The 19,684-nt window shown below is 43.5% G+C and overlaps 2 protein-coding genes across 21 annotated transcripts in view; one reads left to right on the top strand and one right to left on the bottom strand.

Annotated features, from left to right (window-relative positions):
• Positions 1–13,320, top strand: part of mark3a (MAP/microtubule affinity-regulating kinase 3a) — a 54,770-nt gene extending 41,450 nt beyond the window's left edge. For 4 of the 18 annotated variants that reach the window (XM_061231623.1, XM_061231610.1, XM_061231576.1 and 1 more), the window contains exons 11-18: positions 629–741; positions 996–1,146; positions 1,505–1,719; positions 2,010–2,113; positions 4,577–4,843; positions 5,717–5,743; positions 10,636–10,680; positions 11,745–13,320. In XM_061231623.1, the coding sequence (XP_061087607.1) occupies positions 629–741; positions 996–1,146; positions 1,505–1,719; positions 2,010–2,113; positions 4,577–4,843; positions 5,717–5,743; positions 10,636–10,680; positions 11,745–12,090 (1,268 nt within the window). In that variant the 3' untranslated portion in view covers positions 12,091–13,320. Of the gene's footprint in view, positions 1–628; positions 742–995; positions 1,147–1,504; positions 1,720–2,009; positions 2,114–3,277; positions 4,546–4,576; positions 4,844–5,716; positions 5,744–8,451; positions 8,535–8,663; positions 8,734–10,635; positions 10,681–11,744 lie in introns of those variants that run through there. The other 14 variants (XM_061231713.1, XM_061231602.1, XM_061231618.1 and 11 more) reach the window with 8 other exon arrangements.
• Positions 13,321–14,399: 1,079 nt separating this feature from the next.
• On the bottom strand, positions 14,400–18,883 carry LOC133122051 (creatine kinase, testis isozyme). Of its 3 annotated transcripts, none has more exons than XM_061231734.1 (8): positions 18,821–18,870; positions 17,363–17,550; positions 16,937–17,091; positions 16,019–16,151; positions 15,704–15,875; positions 15,274–15,397; positions 14,995–15,184; positions 14,400–14,774 (listed from the first exon to the last, which is right to left on the bottom strand). In XM_061231734.1, the coding sequence occupies exons 1-8, from the start codon at positions 18,829–18,831 to the stop codon at positions 14,596–14,598; spliced, it is 1,152 nt and encodes a 383-aa protein (XP_061087718.1). In that variant the 5' UTR covers positions 18,832–18,870; the 3' UTR covers positions 14,400–14,595. The 3 variants fall into 3 exon arrangements, with proteins under 3 accessions (XP_061087718.1, XP_061087710.1, XP_061087727.1); XM_061231726.1 differs by lacking the exon at positions 18,821–18,870 and adding an exon at positions 18,534–18,588; XM_061231743.1 differs by lacking the exon at positions 17,363–17,550 and having other exon boundaries at positions 18,821–18,883.
• Between the last annotated feature and the right edge of the window lie 801 nt (positions 18,884–19,684).

Genomic DNA, 19,684 nt, shown 5'->3' with positions numbered 1-19,684 from the left:
GTATTGAACTCAGAATTTGAGGAGGGACGCCGTGGTTTGTTAATTGTTTCTGCAGAATGAATCTTAGATGATCGTAAACATATTGCATAAGGCCATAAATAAATGCTGGGGACAGACACAGACACGCAGGTATCTGTAATGCATCCTCGATGAAATCACCGAAGCTGAGTGAGTGTTCATATGATTTGATCTCAAAGCTCTGTTTTGACTAAGTGCCTTCGTCTCACGGCCCCTCCTATCTGATATGCTTCTGCCAACGTGAGACTGGCGGTAACAGGGAGAGGGTTAAACACCCCCCTCCTCACGGAAGTGGCCTCATATGACTCATGACTCATGTCAACAGACCTGCCATGCTTACTGGGAGGGTTCTATTCATCTCAACCCCAGGCCTAGCTCCCATAATGCAGTGCAGCTGTAAACGCATCACAGGTTGTGTGACAGTGGCTCCTCGCTCAATGAGAGATTTGTATGAGCCGGCGCAACTAAAACCAATCCGGTTGAGGCTCCATGGTGACGGCATTAGAGACGGCCTTGTGGTCAGCGGCGGAGGGAACCGGGCTCTGGCGGTCCTCATTAGAAGCGAGTGCGAGTGAGCCGTATGGTGTTGACCGTGGTGTCCGCTCCGCAGACATCATGGTGGGGATGGGCTACTCCCGCGAGAGCATCCAGGAGTCCCTGGCACGAATGAAGTACGATGAGATAACCGCCACCTACCTGCTCCTGGGGAGGAAGTCGTCTGAGGTGAGAGATGGCCGGGGTTACCGCTCTAGGAGAGCTGCTGTACTAAATCACATTTTCATATAGAGATTTTTATCAATGTGCTTCCATATAGTTTACCAACTGCACTGGTTCATGGATATTGGCAAGAGGGAAGACGATATGGAAGACGTATGCCATTGCATTCACTGTACCGTCATATCTGTACATTTATACAGAGGTCTAATGTAGCCATAGTTCCTAAAAAAAACTTTTTAAAATTGTCCTTTTCCTGTCAGCTGGAAGCCAATGACTCGAGCTCCAGCAGTAACCTCTCGCTGGCCAAAGTCAGGCCAAACAGCGAACTGAACAACGGCCAGTCTCCGTCTCACCTCAAGGTCCAGAGGAGCATCTCCTCCAGCCAGAAGCAGCGCCGATACAGCGACCAGGGTGAGTGTGCCAGGCAGGGTTGAGCAGCACCACTGGGCCACTGCACTGCATACTGCTTTTGTGTGTCATGCTAATGGGCTAATGTTATGCTAATATTGTCATTGAGTAAATACGGCTAGGCTAATGCTTGTGGTAAAAGGTAAAGTAATTGTGATTATCGGGTATTGAAGCACAAGCAAAATGCACACAGAAGCAGAGGAGAGCCTCAAGGCAGTCCCTTGCTCTTCTGCATTGTATTCATGGACAGCCCAAGAGGTAGAATCCTCACCACAGCTGGTTATCTACTAAAATGGAGAACAGTCGCTTCAACCAGCAGCCTTGATATGACTCCATGCCTTCTCTCGGCCCCTCTACCCAGCTGGCCCAGCCATTCCCTCAGGGGTGGGTTACCCCAAGAGGAGCCAGACCAGTACAGCCGACAATGACCTCAAAGAGGAGGGCGGTGTCCAGCCGCGCAAGTCCAGCACAGCAGGCGGGCGTGGCGTGCCCCCCACCAGCCCCATGCTCGGCAACGCCAACAACCCCAACAAGGCCGACATTCCGGACCGCAAGAAGGGCTCCACCGCCCCCAGTGTGAGTGCGCTTGGTCACATCGACCGCTTTGTTTACCCGACCGCCGTAGGGGATACATTAGTGAGGATCTTAGTGAGGATATACATTTCTCTGCTCATAAAGACACATGCAAGAGAACACTAAGGGCTCATAACGTGGAAAATGAACGCAGACACGACCAGGAGAGCTGTTAGCACGTTAGCAGCCATGCATTCCGTCAAGTGTTTCTCAAGGTGTTTTTCTGTGGAGTTTGGCAGGTACCTGATGAATTGCCAATTGAATCCCCCCCCCCCCCCCCCTCACCGTTTCAGAATAACACCGGGTCTGGAGGCATGACCAGGAGAAACACCTATGTGTGTAGCGAGAGGAACACCACGGACCGCCTCTCAGTTGTTCAGAACGGAAAGGAGAACAGGTAAAAGATCTAACCGGACCCTCTCACGTGCACTTTGACCCCTTGTTCTACTGTACAGAGTGGTATTTGCAACAGGATACGCGCCCATATGATGTCACTGTACTGCAGCTTTTTCCACTGACGGGTGTCTTGCTTTCTTTCTGCCTTGCTTTGTGAGCACTGAAGCGCATGAAATGTGTTTCTTCCTGAAGCAGCTGTTAAAATATCCTGTCCTCTTGATAGCATTGTGGCCTCCAGCACCACTTACTTTCCCTACAGAAGTTATTTTTCAAGAAGATATTCTAGTTCAATCATTTCAGAAAATTATTCCTAGCAGACATATACTGCGCTCCAGAATTATTGGCACCCTTGATAAAAATGAAGATAAAAGGCTGCACTTAATAAACAACACGGATAATAATCTATATGTTATGTTCAAACGTGTAGGAAGACTATATACTTTTATTTCATTTATGAAATTCATGCTTCAATGTTTTTTTTATTCAGTATTCAAGATTACAAGAGACAGATTGTCCATCACAAGTCTGGTAATAGGTACAAAGACATACATAAATGCTTAAACATACCACTTAGTGCTGTAAGGACAATAATAAGAAAATGTAAAACATATGGGATAGTTGCAAACTGCCAGGAAGAGGGCGCAAGTGCATGTTCTCCCCACAGAGGGTGAGAGAGACCATAAAGGACCCACGGGTCCCGGATCAAGAATTGCCGATATTGGTTGCATCTTGCACCAAGTCTCAAAAAGAAACAAAACACCGCCTACATACAAACAAACTCTTGGAAGGGTGCCAAGAAGAAAGCCCTCACTGAGCACAATGAAGTTTTTGAATTATGACTTCAAGAGAGTGCCATGGTGCTATTTATCAAGGGTGCCAATCATTCTGGAGCCCACATTAAGTCACTGTTTACTGAACATATTTGTTGGGTAATAGTGCATTTTGAAAGTCACCCTGAATGTAATGCCAGGTCAAGAAGCACTATGGGCCTTTTTTTGAATGACGAAGGAATCCAAACGGCAGCAGCCCTGCAGCACACGATGTCGAGACCCAGGCCGCTCTGTCTTGCCCCTTTCCTTTATCTCATTTATTGCACCTGTTCTTTCCTCCTGTTGCTCTGGACTCTGCCTGCCTGCCGCTGCCTGGCATGTGCCCCACTCCGCAGCCTGACCGCGGTGTCCTCTTGCGCGACTAGCCCCTCCGCGTACCCCGCCGCGTCCGCCGCCGCGGCACGGCTGCAGCACCAGAAGGCCGTGTCGCTCTCGGCCTCTGCCCACTGCAGCCGAGTCACGCTGCCGCCCGCCAGCAGCGGGGCGGACGTCTACAGGCCCAAGTAAGGCACAAGGGCCCGGCGTCTGTCTCCCTCTAACCCGAGTCCGTCGTGCTGGCCCCGGCTTGCTAATCCTGTGCTGCCACCTCTTCTCACCTCTCACCTTTTACGACCTCTGACCTCTGACCTCTGGGTACTGTGCGCCCACGTCAGCACTGTTCCTTTCTAACCTTCAACCACCCGAGCCACGGCCATCTTTCACCCGGGAAGCTGACTGCCAGTCATCCCCGGTGGCTCTGTCCACAGATTTTGAAGAATCTGGTTTTTGTTTTTCCACCATGGGCTCTTTCATGCGTCTAACAAAGACCTGTCTTTTTATTCAAGAGGAAACCCTCTCATCAGGATTCTGCCACTAACCCTGGAAGTGTCTTTTCTTAAACTAACAATGGTGGCATCTGCACATATTAATATATTAACAGTACCTCTGTAGATATAATTAATTATAGCAACCTAGTTTCCATATGGAAAAAGAGTGGATACTAAACAATCATATAATTAACACAATGTTTAGAAAGTGTTCCATCTCAAGTGTCCAGCAAAATGACTCGATGGTAAGACGATTTTCCTTCATAACTCTCTAAACAACTGTTTAAAGACTCCAATGCTAGATCATATTTTAAAAGCTTTTATAGTGATGCTCAGCTATAATGTTACAGAATACACATTACTTGCATTGGATCGATGGTGTTAGTAAATGCTGCGTGACTTAAAATCTCAGGACCACCACACATAAGCATTGTGAATTTTTACTGTAATTTCCTCAACGGAGTAACCTGGGCCTGTTTTCAGGAAATAGAAGTGAAAGTTGAAACTTTCGAGTCCCACACGTACAGTGTCTGGATGTTTCTCTGCAGTGAGACATAATACCACATCCCAAGTGGGATTCCTTCTGTCTACCAAACATTGTAGGCGTTTTTTTCCCCCCAAGAAGTAGCATTATTCTCTCCAATTTTCATACAGTCCATTGTTATTGTGAAGACTGTACTTTGTATCTGGGCTGAGAGTGGTATTGAGGACACCATTTTGAGGAGTTGCCAGTTGCTGCGTCTCCGTGGCCCCGGGGCCTGTACGTCCGGCACGAGGCCCGCATGTGACCGGGCGTGTCCCCCCCCCCCCCCCCCCCCCCTGTCGCAGCACGGCGGGGACCCCCGGCCAGCGGAACCCGGTGGCGTCCACCCACAGCATCAGCAGCGCCACCACGCCGGACCGGCTCCGCTTCCCCCGCGGCACGGCCAGCCGCAGCACCTTCCACGGCGGCCAGCTGCGGGAGCGCCGCACCGCCACCTACAACGGCCCGCCCGCCTCGCCCACGCTGTCGCACGACGCCACGCCGCTGTCCCAGACCCGCAGCCGAGGCTCCTCCAACCTCTTCACCAAGCTGACCTCCAAGCTCACGCGCAGGTAGGCACGCTCCACCCAGCCGTTCCTCCGTCCCGCATCGCTGCTGTCGGCGTCCGGTGACGGACTCCTGACCGCCTCTGGGGCGTCTTCAAAGCGCACACACACACACACACACACACCGTAAAGCGTCTCTTTCACTTCTGTCTGTGGCTTGATATCGCACCAATGTGATTTGAACACATTGTCTGGTTTTATCTCATTTTCTCTAGTCCTCCTGGGGAAAACTATTTAGAGGTCTTTCCTTTTATTGGAAATGTATTTATAGATTTATGTTATTATCTTAATATATGTTTATCGTTTATAGAAATATATCCGCAGTACTTGTCCTTACGTTTGCACATGTAATACATTTAGTTATACTGTATATAGTGTACTTTATGTAGCCAAGGCAGGTGCAATGTCTTTGATTTAGAATGTTTCTTTTTTCTGTCCCATATGTTTTTACATTTCCAATGGTCAACTGCATTTTTATGTGTGCAAATTGTTTCTCTAAATGTTATGGATATATTTATGTTCCCTATGGAACCTTTCTCAGTGAAGGGAAAGTCATATTGGGGTTTTAAAACCTGAAACCAGTCACTCGTGGAAACCGTAGAACGCCACCATCTTACCAATGAGTCTGCGCGCCAGGAGATATTGTGTTCAAACCACAAAACAAATCTAGGCTTTATTTTACTCTCAAAATTGTTGATGTAACTTTGACCTGAAGCTAGGAATCAAAATCAACTTACTCACCTTAAGCCATGCAATCACTTAGATCCTCTTTGCACCATCCCTATTCCAGCTTCTTTATTATTTTAGTCCATTTGGGTTATTGGCCTTCAGTTTTCCTTTTGTCATTTTTTTCTGCTTTTTTATGTTTTTTGTTTCTAGAAACATGTCATTCAGGTTTACAAAAAGGTAGGACATTCAATTGGCTTTTTCTACCAATTAACAAAAAACTTGCGCTTTTGAAAATAAAAAGAAAAAATAAATATTTTTATATTGCAACCCCTCTGGACTGAGAGCTCATCCTTCTGCTTGGAACTCAAGTTGCAGTGAGCACTGAGCAGCTTGGAGTGTGATTAAGCATGCCTGCAAAAGCTGCTTTCTTCTGGGCTGATCAACAGAAACGATCTTTACTAATCACCCATGCATGCTTTTCCAGTACAATACTGGGGCTGTTTGGTTTTGTTTTCACAAAAGTGCTTACCTATTAATTACACAAGTCTTATTTCAGGTAAGTGTGTTTTGTGTTTGGAGGTATAATGTACATACTGTATACAAAAAGACAGTACTGTGCAATGTTAATTGCAATATTTTGTTTCAGCCTTTACATTTTTCAAAACAATACAAGCTGTAATCCTTTGGAACCGCTTGTGACAGGGTAGGGAAAGTGAGATTTATTTTGAATAGAGTGCCCTATCGGTCTTCTCTCCTTCAGACAATGGGAACCAGGAATAATTAGGCCAGTGGATTAAAGTACTCTTAAATTTTATTTTATCTGGACTGATATCCTAATAATCTAATAAAAAGGACTACAGAACAGTGTTATATTCATGAAAATAAACTCCAAAGAAGATATGATATGTTTTTTTTGTCACGTAATGGTTTTTGACTGAATTTTTTTCTACTTGAAGAAATATTATACAATTCTAGAAAAGTCCAGATTAAGTTTACGTAATGTAAAGCCTAGCCTAGCTGTATGCCAATGTATGACCTTGCTGGCCTTAATTTCTTGCTGAACAAAATTTATTAGGATGGATGCTGCGTTTTGAATTAAAATTCTGGACAGAATTTGAATTTAACCGCTCATGCGTTAAAGCAAGACCATTCCGTTTGCAGCTTGTACCGAAGTTAACCTGCTTAAGGAAAGAGATTTTTTTCCAGCCTTGACCAAGTGTACGGTGATACTTTTGGATTAGATACGCATTGCCACTTCTGCGTTTCACAGAAGTATGCGAGTAGGTGCAGAGGCGACATTACATACAGGCGCAGTGACATAGGCTAACACAGTGGCTCAAGTGAAGGAAAACCAGGGTTTCTTCAGTTTTAACTGGCTTGACCACCTGTCCATCTGTGTTTTTGCCGAACGGCTCTTAATGGACGGAGAAGAGACTACATTTCTGCCAGGGCACATCACTGAAGAATGTATTTAGGGGGGTGTTTATTTTCTTTCTTTCGAATATTTGGAGTCAAAGGTATATCATGGCATTATTATGCTTTGGAGATTGCCTTGACTATGTTGGCAATACAGGACCGGTGTCGTGTAGATTATGAACCATTGAGAAACTTTATTTGTTTATTTGAATGTTTTGCGCATTTATTTATTTTGTGTCAACATTATAGCACCTTTAGCACAGCATGCAATACACAGCAAGCAAGTGTATGTAGAAAGATGCTCGTCTAGATCACGACCCATGTTTCCAGGAGGCTATACAAAGGACTGTAGAAGTGGTTCCAAAGTAGCTCTGTGGAGACTTCAGGGGTGTCTCTGTTTGGATGCTCTTAATCTGAGTTAATTTTTGTGACCAGGTAACAAACTCTTGGTTTGGTTTAATTCAGGCCACGCCTTTGGGCACTCAGCAGGCGAGTGACGTGTTAATTGAAAGGGGTACATTTCAAGGAGGCACTCTGGTATTGAGACCCTGACCTTTCCTGCCTGTCTTCTGGGTGGTTGTGGTGGGTCTTTGGGTGCTTGTGTCATCCCTATAGGTTAAAATTTGCCTGCCCCCACCTCAGCCTCAGCCTGGGCTGCTCAGCATGCTTTCTGTTGCCCTTGTCTGGGTGGAAACGGCTCTCTGAAGCTGTGGAACAGACTGGTGAAACTTCTCAGGCTGTCAGAGCCAGGCCTCCAGTGTGGAGTTTTAAATGTCTTTTTCCTTTTGTTATTGTTTTCTCATAGAAGTTCATAGTTCCAAGTGAAAGTCCCAGTCCATGTCCAGATGTTCAAAAACAGTACTAACAGTATGGAATATCACTGTCCAATGATGGGGCAGACTGCAGAGTGGCAGGCTGCGGTTTCCTCACTGTCGTGTCAATGGAAAGAGTCTTGGTGGTCAAGCGTCTTGTGTTTTTTCGTCCATAACTCATCACCTCCCATCCATCTCAGCTTTTTTGCTTGTTTCGTTTCCATGTCGATGTCAGTCAAGCCACTTCTGAGTTGATTCTTATTCCTGTTGTGGGCAGAAACTTGGGGAAACCTCTCCCTGTGCCCTTGATACTGTAACTGTCTGGCTGCCAGCCACAGAATGTTGCGCAGCTGCTTATTGCGATTACTGCAACTCCGATGGTTACTGCATTCAGCCGCAGTGGTCATGTGCAGGAACGGACGATGTGATTACGGGCGTCTGTGTCCTAAAAGACCGCGTTCGCTCCACCATCACTGCAAAAGATCCATGAGATATCCGGTAGCATTAATCTCAGATTCCAATGGTACAAGATTGACTTTTTTTCTTCTTTTTTTTTAAAGTGGTGGCAGTAAGCCCCAGCACCCAGTCCATTTTTACACAGGCAGCCACGGTCAGCTCTGCTTCACAGACATTCTCTCACCCACAAAATGTGCTGCAGTGATGCTGTTTACCTTCACCTGTTTGTGCAGTTTAATTTTCCACTCTTCCTCTCCGTAGGGTCACTATTGACCCAACCAAACGACAGACCTCCAACAAATCAGGGCCTACCAACCCCCCTGCCCCTGGAGCAAAGACTCTTAGTAAGTCTTCAGTCCACCAGCCTTTCCTCCTCTTGACATTCGTTTTTCTGTGAACATGTCTTACATCAAGAATTTTTTATGTTATTTTTTTATTTTGTTTTATCAATAAAAACCAACCCTTTTTTTCAGAATCCATCTTTTCTTGCAGATTCAGGAGCGGAAGATATAGAAAGTTGTAAATCGGAGATGGAGAAATAGAGTAAGAGTGCTAGGGCTTTGTGGTCCCCCCCACTGTTTCGCAGAGAGACTGACCCCATGGACAGACAGACAGACAGACGGACAGACAGAGGCACACACAAGACATGAACACATACGTGCAGTGACCGTGACCCTTGCCTGCACCTGTCCTGCATTCGGTCATAGAGCCAGGAGCCCCCACCCCACAGACCCCCCCCCCCTCCCCCTGTCACACATGGGGTCCTGGCGTGTCCCCCCATAACCCGTATCTCGTTTCGTCCAGCTGGATGACTGAGAATGTAGCACAAGTCGCCGACCTTCTTACGACCCCTTGGCATATTTACGTCCGTTGCAGGGCCTCAGTCAGATAGGGACTGCAGGTTCCCCTCCCTGATGTGTTGAATCTAGCCCCTGGTACTGATTGTCAGAACGGAGACCTGGTCTCAAGGCTCTCTCTCCCATGAGCGCAGTGGCCAGGTCAGGCAGGGGAAGTGAGGTGGAAAGTTGAACATCTTCCCATCATGCCCCAGAGTTGCAGCTGAAAACCACAATCATTTCCTTCACTCTGGAGACCAGATGGAAGGTGACCTTTCATGGGCTTCCCCAGCTCTTGTAGTAAACCGACCCATGGACTGAGCCTCTAAGATGGATGTTAGCACCATAAAACTCTGGCTTGAAATTTCTGGTTCTGCACTCACTGTGGTCTGACTGGTTTCTCTGATACTCCAGCATGATATACCAGCCGTCTCATTTAGAGCTTTTGAAGAATTCACGTAACAGAAGCAGTGGAGCAACTGTTGTCTCCTCTTTTCTATTCCGCACCAGCCTGTTTCTGTTTCCCTCCAGGACCAGAAGAGGTGGACATTAGACCCTGCATATTTCCACCATAGAGTTTTCGGTGTTCTGCCTTAAATGGCAACTGCTGCTGCCGGTTTTGATTGTTAATGCTATTTGGTTGGAAAAAAAGCTTAGTGCCAGTTAAATGAAATCTGAATACCTTATAGAGACACCACCAGGCTCTTACCGCACAACAGCATACCTCCTGAAAGCCTTGGCATGCGTGACACCAGTCTGTAGTGTCACCTTGTTTTCCACCATATCTGGTCTTCAGCCTGCCAGGCTGACCCCAGAACCCTGCCTTGTACCTTCATGCCCCGCCCGATGAACACCAGCCCCCACTCACCCCCTCCATTCTAGCCTCTGACACCCCCTTACTCGATTAGTGCGGACTGCATGAGCCCTCGGACCTACTGGTGTCAACGTGTTGTATCTGCATGCCAGTGACCGTATGTGTTTGGATTCTTTCTGTGTGTAAGCGTACATGTCTGTAAATGCGATGTGTATGTACACGCACACACGCACGTGTCGGCACTCCGCTCTCGGACACTTCCCGCCTTCACGGAGCGTGTGCCCCCGCTGGTCTTTTTCCGCACACTTTTTTCTGTTGTTTCTCTGGTTAAAGAAGCAAGAAAGTGACTGCCAGCAAGACGAGTGTTATTGTTTTTGGTCTGTAGTCTGCATGTGAAAATGAAAGCCAGGAAGCTCAAGCGAGATACTTTCTCTGTACTGGCGTAATTCAGGATATTGCATTTATTCTGCCACTCATCAACATTTCTGTTTTCTTCTGTTTTCATTTAAGTGCATGCCTAATTTTAAGAAATGTCCGGAACTTTCCACTATCACAGCCAATGTGGGGTGTAAGGGGGAGATGGGGAGCTCCTAATACCTGGCTGATGGCTTTCTTGGTTTTATAACTCTGTGTATATGCTGTCATCTCTCTCTTCTCTCCCTCTCTCGTTGTTGTATCAATGCTGAGTTTATGGTGTGAAATGTTTTTCTTCTCCTGCTTTTGCATAAATAAAAGATCTGTGTTTCTCTTTTGCCTCCTCTGGCCCTCTCCGTGATGGTTTGGTCTGTAATAAAGAGTCCCACCAGAGTTTGAAAGAAACGGGAGATTTGAGGGCTCAAGGTGAGATTGGTTCGGTCGAATCTGGTCATTTCTGTCGTGTCATGCCTCCCTCTCCCCTCTCCCCTCTCCCCTCTCCCCTATCACGTATCACCCCCAGTCATGGTTTCTGTGTTCGGCCTCTTTAAAGACAGGGGCAACCTGGGGACTACCTGGAGCAATCCAGGTTGACCATAGCACACTGTCATTTCAGTTGGTGTTTATCTTCAAATGAGTGTAGCTTTTTAATATTGGATGGTCCTCCTTCAATGTTGTGAATGAAGCATCATTCAGTATTTTAAATTTACACTGCCTTGGTTTGAATTATTTTCAGATTTTGCAGTAGTAGTTGTAGTAGTTCAGACCCTCTTCATCAGCATTGTTTTCCAAGTTAAATATACATCAGTGGTGTCAGAAGAGGGCAGTATTTCACAGCAGGAAGAGTCATTACTGAGCTCTGCAGACACCTTGTGGCTAATGTTAGGAATAGAACAGCTTGTTGTTGGACTTGCAATTATGTCCTCAGAGAAATATGTTGTCATGTGTTGTGTGCATTAAATGTAGGTATCTTGTGTTTCATGGTCAGCGGTTGCCATCGTCCCAATTCTACATCATCCTATTTTCTTTTTTGTATGATTTTTAGATTCCTTGTGATTTGGTTTCATCTGCTTGTTTTCTGCTTGTGAGCTTGCATGTCCAACCGTGTGAAATGCATGTTTTGTTTATTCACAGAAATGTCTGTCCAAAGTATAGTCATTTGCATGGTACTGTGAGACAAAATTGTTTGATAAAGGGGGGAACAAGGGAACCCCATGAATGCAGCTATTCAGGTCATCTCATTTCAGTAAGCGCAGAACACATGAGCAGAATGAACAAACTATACCTACCGATGAACCCAAATTGCAAAAACATGGCAACCCATACTGTACACACACACCCGCACACATTCTGTGCACACAGACCGACACATACACACCCGCACACATACTGTACACGCACTCACACAATCACTTAATACAGGACTCAAGGACACACACATTAGCTCTGCCTGCTAACCTGCTTGGTCTGTATCTTTTCTTTCCTTGTAGTCGCAATGTATCTGGGGATCAAAAAGATGAAAACAAAGACAGCAAACCCCGCTCCCTCCGATTTACCTGGAGTATGAAGACCACCAGCTCCATGGAGCCCAGCGACATAATGCGGGAGATCCGCAAGGTCCTGGACGCTAATAACTGTGACTACGAGCAGCGGGAACGCTTCTTGCTGCTCTGTGTCCATGGTGATGGCCATGCGGAGAGCCTGGTTCAATGGGAAATGGAGGTTTGCAAGCTGCCCCGCCTCTCGCTCAACGGCGTGCGCTTCAAGAGGATATCAGGAACATCCATTGCTTTTAAGAACATAGCTTCCAAAATTGCCAATGAATTAAAATTGTAAAAAGTACAGTAAAGAAAAACTTAAAACGAGCATAATTAAGCTGTACATTGTTTAAAGTAGCAGTTTCATAAATGTGTTTCTCCAAAACACTCACAAAGTATGTATTGATAATGTATAGAATAATGCTTTAGGCAATAATTTCGTGCATCTTTGAAATTGTATTATTATTATTGCTATTATTGTTATTGATATGGCAAGAGGTGTTGAGCTGCTGCAGAAGATATGATGGACATTTAGATTGAAGAATTTGCCCTTTTTTTACTGGAACTGCACTACAGCATTTAGTAGCCTATGGCTCCAACAGACCACCCACCCTTGTAGTTCTGTGGTATTCCATGGGGGTTAAAATCTGATTAAGAGGTGGCTGAGAGCTCCTAATGGGTGAGGGTGGGGATGGTCCTATGGTTGTTGCTGACGTAACCCTCGATCAGTGGAGAGATTCACCGTACTGTCTAATCTGTGAGATTGGAGACGGCCACAGCACCAAGCCAGTGGCTGGGAACCGTGCCTCATTTAGGGCACCATGAATCTGTTGGTCTGTTACTTGGAGACATTGAGAACTTGAATGCTTCTGCCTAGGAAACGGCCTTGGGGTATTTATTGCACAGAAGTTTTGATTAGAACCATTACTGATGTTTTGGCAGGGTCACAGTTGCATAAGTATGTTCCTTACCTTGTCACCCAACAGTCATGGTTAGTTATTCTGTCGCACTGAACAGGTTAGTATTATGGCTCAAAGAATCAAACACGGATGTGATGCTGCTGCTCCTGAAGCCACCTGTATTTGATCGGCCTGGAGTGTGAAGTCCACTGTGGAGCTGTGAATTGTGGGTATTCAAAAAGTTTCCCCAACCTCCAGGAAACAATCTTGGCCAATCTGTAGACACCTCCCTTTTTTGTTTAATCTCCAGAGCTGGTCCGAATGCCATCCATAGTATTATCCAGGCCAAGGACAGTTGGATGTGGTTTACCATTCTGAAAACATTGTGTCATTTTGAGGCTTTCATATTATTTATGTTTTTTTTGGGGTTTTTTTGGTCAAGAAACCTCCCCCCAAGAAGTACAGCACTGTTTTTGAATGTAAATAATGTAACTTAGTTTTGCAACAACTGCATATTGTTATACGTTTTTCTTTTTTAAAGTCCTGTTATAAGTCAGAAATTATGGAATTAATGCCACTTGTCACCAGGTAAGGTTCGCCATTGTCTCCATTAAAACATCCTAAAATCTGTTAGCCTCAGTGTCTGTTTAACTGGATACATAGCTCATGCCTAGTGGTGATATATTTGCCATACAGCCATGTACTGTAGCACCCAAAAACCATTTTTTGAATGTACAGTAAATTAAGCAAATTTTACAATTTAGCATTTGTGTCACTATAACCGTCTCCACTCAGGTTCAGGAACATGGAAGTTGGAAGAAACCCTGATGTTCAATGTTAAGAAGTTTCAAAGTGTGTTTCATGTGATCTAGATAACATCTCAACTTTGCATCTATGCCATTACATTTTAATACACTGGTCTCCTTGGGAAGGTGATGCGCAGCTTTCCCCAGTGGTTTCTTGCCTAGTTCTATTTAAAGTGTGCATCCTGATTATTTGTATCATCTTTTGGAGAATGGCTGAGCATCTCATTTTTAGGGTTTACTTTAACCATTAAGACCCCTTTGAGATGAAAGTCTCTTTTACAACAGGGACCTTGCATAATAAAACGCAATGTTGCAAGAAGAAAGAGAATCAACCATTAAAATGACCAGAACATACAGGGATGAGACCACTGTATAGAGATGATGGTTGCTTCACAGTGAAAGTCTCATAAAATTGCAAGACTAGAATGGTTGTCCGAGTATGGTTCCAATCCTGTCAATCGATCAATGCGGTTTCTAGACTGAAAGTTTTGATGTATTTTTCAATACAACATCAAAGGGTAATTCTGTAAACAAAATGACTGATTGCTACAACCCTAGTGGTAACCACTTGGTTAGTGGTAAATGTAAACACTTCATAAGGGAAATGTTTGTCCATTATATTTCGGGGTAGTACATTTCCTGTGATGGATATACATTGCCAATCAATCAATCAATTGTTCATGAAAAATGAACAATTACAATGCATTAAAGTGCCCTTAAACAAATTGCCCATTTGTAATGACCCCTAATTATTTGACTGTTGATAGGCAAGGGCAAATATTTTGCATGGGTTGGGTTCCCCCCCATGTGTGTCCCTCAACCTATACATGAGTTCAAATGATTCCTCGAGCAAATACATTTATTTTTGATGAGATACATCCTCGAGAACAATTCAGTGCAGTTAAGATACAAGCCTCCTAGATAAAACGATGGGAAGACTTGTCAAGCCTAAATCTCACTTGGAAGCAAAGTATTTCGCAATATACATAAAAATGTATGTAATTACTCATGAATAATTATGAATAAATTAAAAACAAATAATTAATGAAATAAAAATAACATGTATATGTTGAGGGCATAAGAGAGTCCTGCATTGTTTTACTTCTGAGCAGGCATGAGGTCATTGATGGACCTGCCCTTTTCTAGACTCTTTTCCATGTCCACCATCAGCTTGACTCCATCCACCACCATCTGCACCAGCTCCACCTCAGAGAAGCCCAAACGATCAGCATTGGAGATGTCAAAGGTTCCGCCCACAGCTGCAGTGTCCACACCACCTGAAAGCAATAGGCAGATGAGAACCATCCATACCATGGAGAAGATGATAAACTTAACTATTGTTTCCTGTGAGCCTTACTTTTCTGCCCATGGAATAAAGTCACTTCAGAAAGATGCAAATGAGATAAAATACACTCGAGATCCACTATACTAACACATGCTGTCCATGGAACACATGGTGTTTTGCCACATTTCATCAAAGTGGGGTGTGTACTGTACCTGTTCCACGTTTCTGGAGCCTCAGCCTCTTCAGCACCTCCTCAAATTTGTCATGTTTGCTGAGGTTGGGCAGCTTGACGTGTACTCCACCACGTAGGCCAGTGCCCAGGTTAGAGGGGCAAGTCAGCACATAGCCCAAGTGCTCATTCCACATGAAAGGACAGCCCTTCTGTTTGAACAGGGCCTCAATCTGCAGGGGAGTAAGAGGCAACGCAATCGATTCCCTTTTGTCCCAAAACTGTCCCATTGGAAGAGAGGATGTCCATGCTCCTCAGTTACCTTGGTGAGGCCAGTGCAGAAGCGGTTGAAGACCTCCCTCATGTTTCCACCTGTCTGCATGGAAATTACTCGTAGGTGATCCTCTTCATTGACCCAGACCAAGAAAGTCTTGTTGTCATTGTGCCTGGGGGCAGAAATGACAAATTGGAGACCATGTGCTATGTCTAATTACCTAGTCTAAATCTAATAAAATGACCAGTTGCCTTCAATTAGCATTGCGTTGATGTACCCAAGGGTTGTAATTGATGTATTGTATCTGTTCTATTTGATGTACAAATGGAACAGATACATAAAGAAATAAGATTGAAATTATAAGTACAGGCCCTCATATACAGAATTCAGGCAGATTTACAATTTATTTTGTTTAATCAGTGACCAATATTTTGTAGTACTGTATGAACAGGGGGACAGAGGATATAAATATTCTCACCAGATTCCCCTGCCATCAGGCCAATCACGGGCCATGCCAGCAGAGAGCAGCAAGGGAGAGACCGGCTTGTCAAAGAGGAAGTGGTCATCAATCAACTGCTGCTGCTCTTCATCTGTCATGTTCTTCAGAGCATAGTATTTGCCTTTCAGGTCCCCATCTAATGAACTTAATGCTTGTGGCAGAATGAGCATTACATGGTTAGAAATTCCACACATAACATAAAAAGATATGGGGTTTTTTTCGTTAACAACACATAATTGACATCAAAGCAAGATTTGAACAGCAAGATTCCCATAGATTCTCGGACAGGTGTACCTTCGATTGAGAGTGTCTCAACAGCACGGCGCTCTCCACGGCTGCAGTGGGGAGGCAGGCAGAACCCACGGACGCTCCTGCCAGTACGGACTCTGCAACTCAGGACATAGTTGGGGTCCAGGTCATCCCCATCCTGGGCAAAGTAATCGGCAGTAAGTGGAGGCCTCATTTATAGAGATGCACAGCTGGGAACTGGGATCACTTCAGCTAAGCAGAAAAAGTACATTCAGGTAAGCATGTGACAAATCATCAGTTTTTCGAAACGTTTACCATCCCATTTTGTAAACAGTTAATCAAGTAACCAATACTGCTTATGATTGCTAAGGGCCATGTCTTATCTTTATACCTTTTTTTTTTTTTTTTTTTTTTTACATTTTTTTCTTACATATTTCGTAAAAACTATAGCCCATTTAAATGTCAAAATTGTCAGTCAGATAATAGCCCAATTAAATATTTATATATACATTGTGCCGTGTAACCTCAGAGTTGTACAGCAGTCTGTAGTTAAATGCCTGTAGTTTACATCCAGGCATGCTGGTCGATCAAGTCCTTTTTTTAAATGCATCGTTAAAAATGATAATTTTTCATGTTTGCATCCCCCCTTGATAACTATAACACTGTAGCATTCAATTCCCTGTAGTATTTGCATGCTTAACCCCCAGAAATGGCCAAAGATATAACTAGTTTGTTGATTGCTAGTTTAGATTGTAAACAGCCTGACAGGGATACGTAGCTATAGTCTTTCTTTCAATTATCTGACAAATTTGTGCATTATGTCACTGGTAGTGAATGTGCATTTATTTGAAACTGAGCTCACCTTCAGCTTCAGAAAAAAAGATTTTGGTTAGCAATTGTTTTTAAAATTTTACAACTTAATTTCAGTTAACTGTTTAAATGTTTAACCATTCACACCCCTACCTTCAAGTTTTCAGGGTTCAGATCAGTCTTGTGTTTGTCTGTGGGCTTGTATCCTCCATGTCTGTCCTCAATGATAGGGTCAAGCAGCTCCTTGAAGACGTCATACGTCTCCTCATCTCCAGCCACACAGCCCACTGTCATGATAAACGGGTGGCCTGGAGAAAACAAAACCACAGAGGCAAAATAGTTAAATTAAGAGCATCTCACAAACCTTCATTACATTACATTATTGGCATTTGGCAGACGCTCTTATCCAGAGCGACGTACAACCAAGTGCATACCCATAACCAGGGATAAGTTCGCTGAAAGACCCTAGAGGGAAGTACAATTTCAACTGCAATTTCAACTTTCACTTTGTCCAATTAATGATTAATATAACCAAGTCCTGGCATTAGCACTATATCTTGATGCTCAGACAAGTTTTACCAGGGTTATCCACTCCCGTCTGAATGACACCATCTATGGTGAATCCATTGGGTGTTGTTCGGTCTCGGATTGTCTTGAATACGTCCAAGGATAAGACTTTGGCCATGTGATTGTTGTGTTGACTCAGGTCGGGATACTCCTCCTCCGCAGACAGTCTCTTGACTGACAGTGTAGCCATTTTAGTCGTACTAAAAAAATAATAATACTTCATGGTTAATTAAGCATGTATCTGTCTCATGCCTTAGTGATACCACGCTTTAATGAGTTTGGCTTCCAAGTGCTCATTGGTGGCTAGTATAACGTTACGCTATGTGTCTGACTTTTTCTGTGACTCCAAAAGGTTGGTTGGTATGAAGTTTGCATAGAATGGGATTAGAAACATTGTACATTAATGGCATTTGGCAGACACTCTTATCCAGAGCGACGTACAGTTGATTAGACTAAGCAGGAGACAATCCTCCCATGGAGCAATGCAGGGTTAAGGGCCTTGCTCCAGGGCCCAAGGGCTGTGCAGATCTTAAACAATGTAAATACTGCACATAAATAGTATCAAATGTGGAGCGATGTAAAGTTAGGCTATGTCTATGTATTCAAGTCTATGCACACCACACTTAATAAATCTCCACACAAATATTTAGCTACATGCAGTAAGTTAACTAGTTAACAGTTAATGTGCATGCAAATAATTGACATCTTTGCAAGACCGTTATTTGATAACCCAGCAGCCTACATTTATTTGAACGTTAACGTTAAAATGATACGATAACGTTTAAGATAACTTAAGTTACATATTTTCGATTTTAGTTGTAACCTTTGTTGTGTTTTAAGTTAATAATTAACGGTGGCTGCTTGGGGTTAATTTATGTATTTATTTTTAAATGAGCTAAATCTAGCTAGCTGACAGTTAACGTTACGTTAGAAATATACGTTAGTTAACCGTTAAGAATGTCGGTTTGAAATCAAAAACAACAAATTATGAGATTCCTGAACTAACGTTAGCTAGCTGGCTATGTTAAATTGGCTAAATTTAGCTAACGTTAAATGGTCAGCTAGCTAGCTCTAATATACCAAAGATTGACAGCAATTGTATTGCAGATAATAATCTAGCGTTAGCCCGCCATTTATTTACGTTAGTTAACAAACATTTTCACGTAACGTTAACGTAACATACCGTAAGAAGTTTATCGTAGCATTTAAAATGACACCCATTCTTTTCAGCAATACCATTTTGTACTTTCAACCAGTAAAAATAATTTAGATAAATCTCATAACGTTATCCTGTCAAATTCTTAAATGCATGTTAGCTTGCTACCCAGATATGTCTTCTCGTATATTTAAAGGTAAACCACAATGACAAATTAAAGTTGACATAGTTACAATAAAATAGATGAGAGTGGTTTGGATGTTATGTTTGCAATAAAGTAAATTCAATTGATTAAAATATAGAGAAGACCTTACATGTTTTCCATCTTGCAGGCTGGATGCGCCTCCGTAACTGAAGTGCGTGTTCTTCTCACGGAGACCACTCAAAAAATAACCGTTACAAAACTTAAAAATTAAATAACAATAATGCGAATGAGGCAGTTAGCCTCATTTCAGGAATTATTATGTTTAGGTGACGTCAGGGTAACGTTACAGTCGCCTACACTAAGTGGTTGCATCCGCATATACATTGTCAAATTTGTAAAAGGTGGCTGTTTCAAAAACATTTCTTAAAAGTATTCCAAATGTATTTCAAAATGCAATGCACGTAAAATCTATTATGTAATGCATTCAAAATGTATTTGAGTAAAACAATTATCTTGCGAGGAAATTACTAGTTTTCACAAAAACATAGGCCTATACGGCCTGAAGCCAGCAAGGGTCAAGAAAAGATTGCTATTATACCACAAGGTGGCACTATTGATCAGTCTCGGAAAGCTGTCTTGTTTTGCTTGACAGCCACAGAAATTGACAGCAACATATTTTACTATATACCGAGTGAAGTATATAGTATTCACATTCCATTTGCTGAGAATTGAATACTTTGGGTCAGGGTGATCTTAAACATTTTACAATTTATGCACACATTTCTAGTTTTTGCATGGCATTACATTTTCTAGCCCACTGTTATTATTTAGTAAACACAATTATTTATTTATTTTTGTCCATTGTGGTGTTCTAATTTGAAATAAATCAAGAGGACACTCCCAAACGAATTCACAAATGTAACGGAACCTCCTTTCTCACCTTAAGCCACATGATATTATTGGCACAGATGGGCTCGGACAAGAAACATAGGATGGAGGTATTGCTAAGTTATCTGCTACAAGTTGACTAACG

The sequence above is a fragment of the Conger conger genome, chromosome 1 (assembly GCF_963514075.1).
Source record: "Conger conger chromosome 1, fConCon1.1, whole genome shotgun sequence".
Taxonomy (NCBI): domain Eukaryota; kingdom Metazoa; phylum Chordata; class Actinopteri; order Anguilliformes; family Congridae; genus Conger; species Conger conger.
Note: the sequence above shows the minus strand (reverse complement) of the source record. Positions and strands in the feature narration are given on the sequence as shown.

Excerpts from the sequence above, each read along its gene's own strand:
- LOC133122051 (XM_061231726.1), bottom strand. The coding sequence starts at position 18,571 with ATGGGTGTCATTTTAAATGCTACGATAAACTTCTTACG. Across the intron at positions 17,551-18,533 it reads GCTACGATAAACTTCTTACG|TACGACTAAAATGGCTACAC; the intron begins GTATGTTACGTT and ends TTATTTTTTTAG. Across the intron at positions 16,152-16,936 it reads TGAACCCTGAAAACTTGAAG|GATGGGGATGACCTGGACCC; the intron begins GTAGGGGTGTGA and ends TACTTTGCCCAG.